Source organism: Corylus avellana, chromosome 4, assembly GCF_965113065.1.
Source record: "Corylus avellana chromosome 4, dhCorAvel1.hap1.2, whole genome shotgun sequence".
Classification (NCBI taxonomy): Eukaryota; Viridiplantae; Streptophyta; class Magnoliopsida; order Fagales; family Betulaceae; genus Corylus; species Corylus avellana.
In genome coordinates this window covers 22,169,746-22,183,706 of record NC_142493.1, presented here as the reverse complement: position 1 = coordinate 22,183,706, position 13,961 = coordinate 22,169,746, and the positions used below count along the sequence as shown (strand labels likewise).

Here is a 13,961-nt window from a genome sequence, read left to right as displayed (position 1 = left end):
GAGCAAAATGCAGACCAATGAAATCGACGATATTACGACCGTTGGTAAACCTTCCCGTAGGCCCCTAGGGGAAATCAATCCCATAGGGTGGATAATTGGCTTTTGCCACAATTTTCCCCACAATTTTCTCCCAGTATGAAAACAACTAAGAAATTCTTTCTTTTCCATTTTCATTGAATCAAAGAAAAGCCCTTTAATGAACATGAGCTGAACATTAAGCTTCATATATATTTGGATCAGCAGAAATGTACCATATGTTTCTGCTTTCTGGGGGACATACTTGTTTACAAATGCCATGTATCAAAGATTAGTACATAAATGGAAAAATGTAGTGCTACACATCACAGTCACACTGACAAGAGACAACTTTCCCACTAGAAATGATGGTCAAATCCCTAGAAAACCAATAGCCAATATGAACGTTAACAATGGTAATTACAGGACCTAGATGGATATTAAGTCTGTACTGGGGACACCAACTCACCATATCAACTTGGTAACCACCAACACCTACTTAAATGCCGAGGTGCAGGTTTTAACAAGTCTTATAGAGGATCTGTAAACAAAATAAATCAAATTACATCATTTATCACCCCCTCCATGTTCTTTACTGTGATATTTTTAAATTCCCCCCGGAAAAAAAAAAAAAAAAAAAAAGAAAGGGCATCATTAGATTAGTAGGACCATCATATTATGTGCATTGTCTAACCAAACTAATAGGCTGCAAAAGGTAAGCAGCAGCATGAGAAAGACAAAATAGCAATCAAATTTTTTTAGCTGGTTTAGAGAGTAACACTGAAGTAAGCTAAAAGGGTACCTAGGTGTTGGTCTTCCATCTGAACCAGCCCCATCAATGTTGAAAATATGACCCCCTCGATGCTGGTTTAACATCATCTTTATTGCCTGAAGGATCAATCAACATGCACATGTGACAATATATCTTCGACAGGCCACTTAAGAAAAAACAATTATACCTCTCGGCAACATATCATCAAACCAAGGGTGTTTGTAGTTACAACTTCACTGCACAGAAAGAGTCCATATTATAAATAACTCAGAAGCTGGCCATTAACAGGGGATAGAAAAGTGTACGGAAGCTCACATAAGATCTTCATCTGAAGCTTCTGCCAGTGGTTTATAGCTATATGCATTTGATCCTGCGTTATTAATCTGCATCATTCTCAACATAGGGTAAGTCGTAAACACAGAACTAAATCTGCTCAAAGTAGCACATCAAAAGTTAAAAAACAGTAACAGAAAAAAGAAAAAGAGCAATTTTGGATGAACTCATTCACAAGTGGGTTTTCAATTTGAATCTTAGCATCGATCCAAAATGGGCAAAATTGAAAGTTTTAAAGCATCTAAACCAAATGCTAAACTAGTGGTTCAAGAGGCCAACAAAATACATTAACCCATATAAAGCACACACGCAATCAAGAGTTGTGGATACACTAACATTCCAAACAGAGACAAATTCGTCCAATTACCCAATCAAAATGAAAACAAAGATAAACAGGCCTTTGACATGGAGTCCAAGAACAAACAAACCGAGCTTTAATACCATGTTAAAGCATTAACCCAAAAGCTTAAGTTTGTAGGTGGAGAGGCCCAACAGGTATATAAACACATAATCAAACACACACCTAATCCATGACTGTGAGATTCCTAAGAGAAAGAAGAAAAAAAAAAAAAATACAATCCCACTCAATACCATGAAAAACAGAGCATATACGGAGGACCACTAGCTGAAGAATTATTTTCTTGACCGATTATTTTGCTAGACTATGACTTATCATCTTTCAGTTCTTCATGATTATTCGAAAGATTTATGCTCCTCTAACTGTTCAAAAGACTGTTCAGGCTAACTTCATGTCATTCAGCAAGTAATCCTATACCCATAGATAGCAGCATGCGTCATTATATACGAATAAGTCATAAATCTCAAACTATCCGGTAAACCCATAAATATCCAGCTAAAAATCATTTTTAACACCAAGCACAAATTTATAATCAGCAAGAAAAACTAACCCATGATTTTAACCAGCTTAAGAGAAATAACTAGAATTTAACATTAAGCAAATAGAGTAACAAAGAGGAAAAGATCTAGAATTAATACCCATATGTCAATGTATTTCAGTTCTCCTTGTGCAAATGCAACTAAATCCTTCACATCCTGTCCGTCTTTAACATCACATTTAGTACCCTGTGAAGAAAGGAGTGATTCAGAATCAGCAGCATGAAGTAAAACAACAGCTTAAGCCAGGGAGAAAACATTAAGGGAAAAATGACAGTGGTAGCAAAAACAGAAGAAAATTTTCAAAAGTCCCTGTGGAGGTACCCACACATGCTGCTCCCCAAATTCTTCTCTCAGGCCCTGAACAGCAGATTCAACCCGTTCAGCTGTCAAAAAAAAAAAAGGGTTATGCAACTGTAAACAGCAGTCATTTGGTAATTGAATGACAAGCTCAAAATAACCATAAGTCATTTGGTAATTGAATGACAAATTGTTACTCTTTCCCAGGATCCAAGCATAGGAGAAATAGAATTAAATTGTTACCTGAAACCATAAGTTATGAACTATTCTAGTATTAAATTGAATTTAACGTACCCATCTTTATTTGAGTCCTTTAGCGCCACAACTCCTTGCACATCTTCCACTCGTGCCATCCTGTATACACTTAAAAATGAAATATTGTTATATAACAATATTACTCTCTTGCAATGTTTACTCAACTTGATAAACATGTCAAGAGAGGTTCACTAACTCAAAGTTTTTAAACAAAAAACTAGTTGAAGTTGTTACCTTCTAACACAAACCAAATTTGTTATAATTTTTATAATATTAAGACAACTTCTTAACAAAGTACACACAAGAGCTCTCTCCAAGTTCTTAAACAGAAAACTAATTGAAGTTCTTATCCTCTAATACAAACTAAAATTGTTATAATCATTATAATATCAAAACAAAGTCTTAAACAAAATACAACAAAAGCTCCCTCAAACGTTGCTTTCGCTTGCTTATTCACCCAAAAAGGCTCGAACAATCCTACAAAACAGTTGGGACAGATGCTCATTCACCCAAGCACACACAAGAGAAAGAGAGATGGATAAACTGTAAATCCTTGTGCCTATGAAAAACAAACCTAGAAGAAAAGAAGATACGGAAACACAGCCAATAAACAAAACAAAAAGAAAAAGAAAAGCAAACATATGAAAAATGAGTTTCACTGAAGCAATCTCTTGTATTATTTGAACATGGACAGAAACACACACAAAAAAAGAAGAAAGAAAATCGATATGGGTAGCTTCCAAATCAAAACATTATACTTTCAATTTATAGGCAAAATAATGCTTCAATGAAGATCTTAAAAACCCGTAAAGCTATTTAAGATGGGTGTGAGTATTTCAAGAATTGTGCAGGTTTCTTTACAGAGTAGAGCTGCTTTGACTATTGGGAAGGAAGTAATTTAAAACACTCTTCTTTTTCACTCCCTCTTCATTTACTGCGGATGGTAGACTATTGAAGGCATTGAAGAACTCCTCAATTGTTGAATTTCCAATCAACCATTCCTTCCTTTTTTGCTAATCTGCAGTTTCAACCACTCTCTGCTTTGCTCTCTACTCTTTCCCACATCTCATAAATACCATAATTACTTCTTAGTCTTCTTCTAGAGCTAGTCTACTGCTTCATCGACATATTTATTTTATATATATAAAAAAAATATTTTATGTAGCAAATCTTGCTTCTCCAATACAAAAAGTTATGTTTTGACCAGTCTGGGAGTAGCATGTTGAACTAGACTTCTTCCTTGTGTGGTCCTGCTTTTGCTAAATGTTGTTATTGATATGGGCTTACAGATTGTCCCATTCTACAGTTCTTGAAAATGTAGGATACAGTTCAACTGGAACACTCTTCTGGATAAATATAGTAGTATATTGCATTGGTGTCTATTTTTTTCTTTTAGCATTAAATACAGCAGGTATATGCTTCTAAGTAATTTGTCATGCAATTATCTGTAATGATTAAAATATATTTCCTTGACATATTGTAACATTTTTTACTTTTTCCTTGATGAAGTTTCTTGTCTTTGAGCACAATTAATGCAATAAGTAGCCATGGAATTTGAATGAGCAAAACTAGCACCTATGTTGATCCAACTTTTAGGGGAAAAAATACATCTTCATTCTTTGCTTATTCTATTAAAGACACATCAGATTTGTCCAAAAGAGTCATTCTTCTATTTTCAACTTATAAAAACATCTCATCTAATTCCTAATGATATATGACTTCAAATATCTATTAATCGACAGCCCTTCTGCATTCCTTATTGCATTTTACTTTCAAGCCACACAAAAGAAAACCTCCAATATTTTTGAACCTTTGATGACCAAATGAACTTAAAAAATGAAGAGAAAATGCCTTCTGCACACTGAAAATGCCTTCTGCATTCCTTATTGCATTCCTTATTGCATTTTACTTTCCTTAAATAAACGAGTAACGCTAACATGAAGACTCATTTCTTTTTTGTAACCTTTAAAATCACAATTAAATAGACATATTGTATGCGTAATTCCAAACCCACAAGTCAAAAATCAATGCGCAAACGGTTTATGAACAATTCGATTCGTTTACGGCCTTAATTCTAAATCTTCATTCTTTAACCCCAAGTGAAAAGTGAGGCACTTATGTAGACTGATATGTTAAGATCACATTACAAACCTAAAAGAAGCACTTTTTAGAGGGGGTGTACGGATTTTTGTGATAGATTTAATAATGTAAATGAAACTTGATGATCGGATCAAAAAAAGGGTTATTAAAATATCATGATATGACTTTTTAGACCTTTCGGCCTTTCATAGGGAATCAGTTCCTATATTCTCCACTACTTTCAGCATACTCATTATTAATTACACTCAAATTTCTCTAAGAATGCAGAAAGTTTTGTGATAATGGATCTTCTTCTTTTTTAAAAAGCTTGCTTTACCACCCTGAGTCATGGAAGGTAAATAACTGATTTTCTGTGTTTTTAAAGCATTTTCTCTTCATTTTTTAAGTTCATTTGGTCATCAAAGGTTCAAAAATATTGGAGGTTTTCTTTTGTGTGGCTTGAAAGTAAAATGCAATAAGGAATGCAGAAGGGCTGTCGATTGAGATATTTGAAGTCAGATATCATTAGGAATTAGATGAGATGTCTATAGTTGGGCAGAAGGCAAAAATGTTATGTTGATGCATATTAAATCTCTATTAATCCTCAATTATGGGTGCTATAGGAAGGGTGTCTATTTTTCAGTTCATCCTAGCATGCATGCGTCTAGTTTGAACTTACCATTCAACTCACTAAGAAGTAAAACATATGCTCTGGTGCTGAATAGGCAAAAGTGAGCTCAATCATACAATTCTTTACTCAAAGGCTTGGTAGTGATTACTCTTACATTCTACAAAGATGCCCTACACATTTATTACCCTGCCTAGAGTAAGAATGATTTGTTGAGTTTTGGTATAAACACCTTCATCAATGCCAGCTCAGTTGTTGGTTAAAAATTGAGCTAGGTCTGAAGGCTTTTCAGCCCTGAAAAGGCTTTGCCAAATGTTGGAGGCAAAGGGGCAAGCAAAGGCCCTGAGAGTATCCATGAGATTTCATCCTGTCAAGGGTTAAAAATTCTTCAAAGTCTTGGTCTAAAAGAATTGCCAATGCTAAGCTTCTAATTGAGGATTCTCGTTGGCTTATTAAATATGTGAATACCTAGACTGAAGTTCTAGGGCTTGCATCCATTATGATGCTTCAAAAATTGAATAACAAATCATATAGCAAATCTAAAAGCAATGATGGCAGAGATTGAACCTATTTAGCAAATCATATTGCAGATTATGTGTAGGATAAAGTTTGAATCCCGAAGCTAAAAGCAGAGTAACATCATCAAAGAACACATGATTGTAATTGCCAAAACAAAACAAATCACATGATATTCCACAGCATTTACATGGAATGTCAATACACAATTCACATGGGGTGGTGTATTTAAGGGCATGAAAGTAGCAGTTATTTAGAGCAATCATTGAACTCGACGGTGATCTCACTGCAAACTTGTTGATAATCTGATTCCCCACAGATTCACCAAACCCACTGACAAAAATCAAATATTAACATTGGAAAAGAATAAAAACAAAGAAAAGCATCAAAATCTCCTATTTCCCTAAATACAGAGAGACTTCCAATGGCAAGAAAACGTCTGAAGACTAACCACTACAAGAGAGAGATTTTGCGGACTGGTATTTTTGTCGTGTTCCCACCGGTGTTTTGCAGAGCAGCAACGCAGTGTCAACCAAAACTAAAATCAAACACCAAATCGCAGAGACTGTAAGGCCATTAAGACGCATAAAAAGGAATACAAACAAAATTTTATAGAACCAAACAGAGCTGCGCGAAGAGGGAGAGAATGACCTGGAATTAAGAATGTCAAGAAAAGAAATGGCGAGATATGTTTGTCTGAACTTGCTGTAGGGGGGGTATTTTGAGTTCACCCGGTAAAATTTGGCTACGAATGGGTTTCGCCGAACTCGCTGGGCATGCTCTTAGCTTACGATCCGAACATGGATGACGGAGGGAACGGGGAAAATATCAGAGAGAGGTGGCCGGCACCAGTGACGAGTGCGCCGAGGGAAATTCCAATATAGGAGAGAGAGAGAGTGATTTTGGAACTTTGAGTCAGAAAACAAAACAAAAAAATTGTACGAAAATTTCAGAAAATTAGCGCCAAAGATGGCGCTAATTTTATTTGGTACATTCAATAGCGGCGACTACAGTCGCCGCTAATTATCTCAAATAGCAACGATCAAGTATGTTGCCGCTATTTGAGGTATTTTTTTTTTTATAAAAAAATTATACTTACAATTTTTTAATATTTTTTTATTTATTATTATTATTTTTTTTTTAATTTTTCTCTTGTAATATGTTCTTATTATTATATTATTAACTAAAAAATTTCGTTTAATAAATTTTTATGATAAAAATAATTAAGTTGATATTTATCTTATAATTAATTATAAAATAATACAAAATCCAAAGATAATATAAGATCAATATAACTAAGGCACTAAGATAATATAAAAAGCTTACAAACCTTCAATTATATCCAGTTTGATCTATCAATTGATCATATCACGAACAATCGAACTAATTCACTAGGATCGATCGGATGTTTGATCGAACATTTAATCCTATCACGATCAATCGAACTAATTCATTAGGATCGATCAGATATTTATTTGAGCATTTGATCCTATCACGATCAATCGAACTAATTCACAAGGATCGATCAGATGTTTGACCGATCATTTGATCATATCGTGATCAATCGAACTAATTCCTTAGGATCGATCAAATGTTTGATCGATCGTTTGATCCTATCACGATCAATCCAACTAATTTACCTGGATCGATCGGATGTTTGATCGATCATTTGATCTTATCACGATCAATCGAATTAATTCAGTAGGATCAATCGGATGTTTAACCGATAATTTGATCCTATCACGATCAATCGAATTAATTTAGTAAGATCGATCGAACATTTGATTCTATCAAGATCAATCGAGCTAATTCATTAGGATCGATTAGATGTTTGATCAAACATCTGATCCTATCACGATTAATCGAACTAATTCATTAGGATCGATCGGATGTTTAATCGATCATTTAAATATATCACGATCAATCGAACTAAAGCATTTAGATCGATCGGATGTTTGATCGAACATTTGATCCTATCACGATCAATCGAACTAATTCATTATGATCGATCGGATGTTTAATCGATCATTTAAACATATCACGATCAATCGAACTAATTCATTTAGATTGATCGGATGTTTGATCGAACATTTGATCTTATCATGATCAATCGAACTAATTCATTAGGATCAATTGGATGTTCGATCAATCATTTGTTCTTATCACGATCAATCGAACTAATTCACCTTGATCGATCGATCATTTGATCCTATCACGATCAATTGAATTAATTCACCAAGATTGGTCGATTGTTCGATCAAACATTTAAATAAGAATAAGAAATAGAAAACTTCAATAATAATTAATACGAGAATTTGTTCTCTTTAAAAGGAAAAAATAAATATTGATTTTTTTATAAAAAATAAGAATAGAAAATAGAAAAAATTCACCAATAATTAATATAAAAGAAATAATGACATATTATTGGAGGTGAATTTTTGGTAAATAATCTTTTCTATTATATATGTAAGGTCACTAGCATTGCCCCAATATTTAAAATTTAATTAATTAATTAATTAATTAATTATTATTATTATTATTATTTTTTTTTTCAGTGCTAAATAGCGGCAAATACTAAGGTTGCCACTATTGAGGGATCAATAGTGGCAACTTTTTAAAGTTGCCGCTATTAGGCACTTAATAGCGGCCACCTGTGCCTAATAGCGGCAACTTTATGTTGCCGCTAATAGGCCAAGTAGTTTTTTATTTGTTTTTTTGTCTGGACGAATAGCGGCAACTACCAAAGTTGCCGCTATTGATCTCTAAATAGCGGCAACTTTTTAAGTTGCCGCTATTAGGACCTTAATAGCGGCAACAATACGTTGCCGCTACTAGGCCAAGTATTTTTTTATTTTTTTTTGTCTGGACGATTAGCGGCAACTACCAAAGTCGCCGCTATTGATCCTCCAATAGCGGCAACTTTTAACGTTGCCGCTATTAGGCCCCTAATAGCGGCAACTTTATGTTGCCGCTATTAGGACAAGTATTTTTTTATTTGTTTTTTGTCTGGACGATTAGCGGCAACTACCAAAGTTGCCGCTATTGATCCTACAAAGTTGCCGCTATTAGGCACCTAATAGCGGCAACTTTGATAGTTGCCGCTATTAGGCACCTAATAGCGGCAACTTTATGTTGCCGCTAATAGGCCAAGTAGTTTTTTATTTGTTTTTTTGTCTGGACGAATAGCGGCAACTACCAAAGTTGCTGCTATTGATCTCTAAATAGCGGCAACTTTTTAAGTTGCCGCTATTAGGACCTTAATAGCGGCAACAATATGTTGCCGCTACTAGGCCAAGTATTTTTTTATTTTTTTTTGTCTGGACGATTAGCGGCAACTACCAAAGTTGCCGCTATTGATCCTCCAATAGCGGCAACTTTTAACGTTGCCGCTATTAGGCCCCTAATAGCGGCAACTTTATGTTGCCGCTATTAGGACAAGTAATTTTTTTATTTGTTTTTTGTCTGGATGATTAGCGGCAAGTACCAAAGTTGCCGCTATTGATCCTCAAATAGCGGCAACTTTTAACGTTGCCGCTATTAGGCCCCTAATAGCGGCAACTTTATGTTGCCGCTATTAGGACAAGTATTTTTTTATTTGTTTTTTGTCTGGACGATTAGCGGCAACGTTGCTATTAGGCCCCTAATAGCGGCAACTTTATGTTGCCGCTATTAGGACAAGTATTTTTTTATTTGTTTTTTGTCTGGACGATTAGCGGCAACTACCAAAGTTGCCGCTATTGATCCTCCAATAGCGGCAACTTTTAACGTTGCCGCTATTAGGCCCTTAATAGCGGCCACTTTATGTTGCTGCTATTAAGACAAGTATTTTTTTATTTGTTTTTTGTCAGGACGATTAGCGGCAACTACCAAAGTTGCCGCTATTGATCCTCTAATAGCGGCAACTTTTGAAGTTGCCGCTGTTGCGCTCATAATAGCGGCAATGGATTGTTGCCACTAATTGTGTTTAAATAGCGGCAACTCGAGTCGCCGCTATTGAGTGCCTAACAGCGGCAACTTGGTAAGGTGGCCGCTGATGGGTAGTAAATAGCGGCAACAAATGTTGCCGCTATTAGTGTTGCTGCTAAATATCAACTATTTTGGTATTTAGCGTCCGCTATTAGCGGCGACGATAAAGTTGCCGCTAATTGCCTCTCATTAGCGGCGACTTTTAAAAGTCGCCGCTAATGATCCCTCATTAGCGGCAACTTTGGGGTCGCCGCTAATAAGTTGGTTGCTAATGACCAAATTTCTTGTAGTGCCAGAACCCACCGTCATAGATGAGGTTTAGATCCACCATAGGCCGACTATATCAAATTCATCTTTCTTCTAGTATCAAATCCTTCTTCTGTGGTAGCGTTTTTTCACAACAAAAAAAAAAGGCAATTTTGTGACATGTCAAATAGTATCTTTTTTTTGCCACGTCAGTGAATGTTGATGTGTCAAAACTGGCACGTCAACAAATTTTTTTTTGACGTGCCAGAAGTAGCACGTCAACATTTACTGACGTGTTGAATATAACACGTCAGGATTTACTGACGTGTCACTATTTGACACGTCAGTAAATTTGAATTCAATTTTATTTTAAAACTTTTTATTTAAATAACTTAATAATTTAATATTTACTGACGTGTCAAAGTTAGACATGTCAGTAATTATTGACGTGTTACTTTGACACGTTAATAAATTATTGACGTGTCAAAGTGGCACGTCAATAAATATAATGTTTAAAGAAATTCCTTCTAGTATCAAATTATTTGGCACGTCATAATTTCTTAAATTTTTTTTTTTCTTCTTTATATATATATATATATATATATATATATATATATATATTCCTGACGTGCCTATGTGGCACGTCAGGTCAGGATGTGCCTTGGGAACCAGCAGGCCCATCGCCCATGCCTTCTATTTTTTTATTTTTTATTTTTTTATCATGTTTATATATATAATAAGTTTCTGACGTGCTAAAACTAGCATGTCAAAAAAAAAAAAAATAATGGGACATTCAACTGATTGTTATAAAACTTCATTTCTTTACATTTCTCTATTCCCATCGATAAAATTCAAGAAAGAAAGAGCCCATGAAATAAAAATAAAAAATAAAAAAGATTGTTTAGAATCTGATTTTTTATTTCATGTACTTTTCTTTCTTGAATTTTGTACGTTGGGGGATAGAAAAAGGCAAAGATATTGTGTTTTTACAATATTCACTTTTGTTGTTTCACGTTGATGTGTCATCCTTTCACTTGAGGGCAGAAAAAACTTGGTTTGTGTCATGTCTTTATAAAAGTCATCTTTTGGAATTATTAGTTTTGAAGAATAAGGTTTCTTGGATAAATTTCTATTACTTCAGGCTTGAAAAAAATAAAAATGAAAAATCGATAGCTAATTAAATAGACAAATTAACTTCTATGAAGCTTATTTTTGTTCAGTAGAATCAGTACCAAAGAAACTTTGTACGAAAACTATTTTTGGAAACATATTCTAGATATATATATATATATATTTTAATATTTTTATGTTCATCCATGAGGACCATGATATTATTATTATTATTAAGGGCTTGAACAGTTTCCGAAATTGTTTTTCCTTCTTTCTTTCTTTTTTTTTCTTTTCTGCGTCATACTGTTCTAAACAAGTGGAGAAATCATATTAAATTCAATTGTTTCTCCTTGTCCCAGCATAATTAGGAGTCGATAACGTAGAACCAAAAGAAAAGTAACATAAGATAAAAGAAATTGAATGAACTTAATTAAACCGACTCATACGGAACAGAAAACAATAAAGATGTCAAATACATATTTAAATTTAAGATTTTTTTCTTTATCAGACTAACAAGAAAATCTCTACCAAATACTAACAATATCATACCAACGAACTCTAAATAACGTTTCCTTCTTCCATAACTCTTCAAAAGAACCTATTCTATATCAGATTGGAAGGGAAAAACTTCATCTGGATGGTCATCGATCCTCAACTTGCATACATTGGAGTTGCAAGTTTTAAAGTTGTACAATATTAGGCTGCAAAACCCCTGCATGAGTGCAATATCAGAATTGTCAAAACATAAGGGAGACGTATCGTGTTCTACACGCTGAACGGCTTCAATGCTCATAGTTTGTCTCTTACTCCAAACTTTGGTGTCATAATCTTCCATTACCCACAGGTGCAAAGAATTCTCTTCCATGCAAAGCATCGCAAGGCGGCCACCATACTCCACTACCTTCATATGCTCAAAATGATGCTCATTGCACAAAGCGAAAGGTAGTTCAAATGTTATCCAACTCTCAGTATCTACAAAAAATGCGAAGATTTTGTTGTTGGTTATAAGCCAATGAAGTGCACCGCGTGTAGACACGGCAGGTTTCCAACTTAAGAGCTCGCCCCATGGCAACAAAACATCATTTAATCGTTTCCATGCCCATGTCTCGGATGAAAAAATTTCGCAATGAAGAGCATTGTACGATATAGACTTGTAGTTGATGCATGCACACTTAGGTTTTGAAAATCGAACTATCTTATAGCATAAAGGATCTGATCTGATTGCCACCATGCCAATTCCTTCGGTGAAGTATCGTGTTCTAGGATTCGGTATGGGGTGCCATTCTTCGGTACTAGGCTTGCAGACATAATATTCGGGTATTCGTAATCTTCTTGTGTTATTTTCATTCACGCATAATAAGATACCTTGTTTGGTAGCTGCTTTGATTTTGGCATGACAAGGCAAAAAATTAAGGGAGAGCAGGTTGGAATCAGTACCAAAATCCGTGATGGAGACAAAACGCTGAGACATGGGCTTGCTAGAAAACGAGGTTTGTGTGAAGAATCCAGCTATTGTTTTTGTTCTGTGACGGAATGCTTGCATGAAACTTGACTCATAGGTGATCAAGTTCAAATCCTTGGAGACCATTCTGCATCGCCCAATAGTCTTTAGATTTGTTCGGCTAAAGATTTCGAATAACATATCTGGGGGAAGAGTGGAGGACTCCATTAGAGTAGAAACCCTCACCCTCCTTTAGATCAAGGGTGGAGGGGAATGTTTGTTTGTGAGTGGTTGTTTGGGGTTTCTGTCTTGCGATATAAAGCTGGCTATTCTAAAGAAAGAAACGATGAGATGAAAATTTAGGGCTGAAAATCTATGCTGTAATATGTGAACTCTATGCTTCTTTAACTCCTTTTTTATAATAATAGAATTACCCTCCAAAACTTGGGTTTCTGAAAACATATAGGATGTCAAATCCTTTCCATGAAGGTTTAGGTGTCCTATTTAACTTACTTCCGAAAAACATATACTGCTTATAAGAAATAGTATTAAAATTAAACAAAAATTAACTGCGGATCGATTAACCTTTCAATATTTATTAATTATATTGGAGGAAAGGTTGACTGAATGACCTATTTTAAATTAAAAAAGAAAACTTAAGGACCTAATTGTCAAAATTGAAAATCTAAGGGCTTAATTAAAATTACATGAAAAATTATGGACTAAATATGATTCACAATTAATAATATATAGCGATGTTTGCACTAAATTAATTCTCGATCGTCCATTTTTGAACTGGCTCCTCTTCGCATTAATTGCATGCAGTTGGGCATTTCTCGTTATTAAAATGGGTGCATGACATTGACGGCACCCCACGAAAGTGTCTTTCTGTTATGATTTGTTTTTACGTTGTGTAAGAAATTTTAATGTTATTCTTCGAGTATATATATATATATATATATATATATATATATATATCATTGTTTTTATTTAATTCTCTAAATAAAATTTTAATGTTATTCTTCAAATATCTCAATTTATTCATTTTCTGCTTTATCGTCATATGTAAAATAAAGGTGATCATCAATTAATTAATGTGTGTGACAATCTTTTTTTTTTTTTTTTAATGTTAATATCATGTACTAGAGTATTATTTATAAGTCAAAAAGTAACAAGCATGTTGAAGTTTCTAAGGGGTAGCTCATTTGGTGGGGATCACGCCTTATAAAGAAGAGGTTACTAGTTCAAATTCTCACTCCTTCCTCTTATGTGGATATGTAAAAAAAAAAAAAAAAAAACAAAACAAAAAACAATAATATACTACTGTTTTGTTTTTTAAATTATTAAGTTCTTTTGTCTCCATATTTTTCTGTAATAATTAATTCTAAATCAACAACCCTAACCTT

General features: G+C 34.4%; 1 protein-coding gene and 1 pseudogene across 6 annotated transcripts; both read right to left on the bottom strand.

Moving 5' to 3' along the window:
• Nucleotides 1–298: 298 nt before the first annotated feature.
• On the bottom strand, nt 299–6,705 carry LOC148586446 (chlorophyll(ide) b reductase NOL, chloroplastic-like). Of its 6 annotated transcripts, none has more exons than XM_088515122.1 (9): nt 6,444–6,705; nt 6,244–6,330; nt 2,609–3,046; nt 2,339–2,400; nt 2,117–2,203; nt 1,103–1,170; nt 975–1,023; nt 818–903; nt 299–556 (listed from the first exon to the last, which is right to left on the bottom strand). In XM_088515122.1, the coding sequence occupies exons 3-9, from the start codon at nt 2,610–2,612 to the stop codon at nt 511–513; spliced, it is 402 nt and encodes a 133-aa protein (XP_088371248.1). In that variant the 5' UTR covers nt 2,613–3,046; nt 6,244–6,330; nt 6,444–6,705; the 3' UTR covers nt 299–510. The 6 variants fall into 6 exon arrangements, with proteins under 6 accessions (XP_088371248.1, XP_088371244.1, XP_088371245.1 ...); XM_088515118.1 differs by lacking the exon at nt 299–556 and adding an exon at nt 5,509–5,643 and having other exon boundaries at nt 605–903; nt 2,609–2,677; XM_088515119.1 differs by lacking the exon at nt 299–556 and adding an exon at nt 5,509–5,643 and having other exon boundaries at nt 605–903; nt 2,609–2,668.
• Nucleotides 6,706–11,544: 4,839 nt separating this feature from the next.
• LOC132178225 (F-box protein At5g49610-like) lies at nt 11,545–12,783 on the bottom strand (annotated as a pseudogene).
• Nucleotides 12,784–13,961: the final 1,178 nt, after the last annotated feature.

Bases quoted from the DNA above. Each gene is read 5' to 3' on its own strand.
- LOC148586446 (XM_088515118.1), bottom strand. The intron at 2,204-2,338 runs GTACCTCCACAG...CTTTCTTCACAG, and splicing joins TTGGGGAGCAGCATGTGTGG to GGTACTAAATGTGATGTTAA. The intron at 1,024-1,102 runs GTGAGCTTCCGT...CTTTCTGTGCAG, and splicing joins GCTTCAGATGAAGATCTTAT to TGAAGTTGTAACTACAAACA.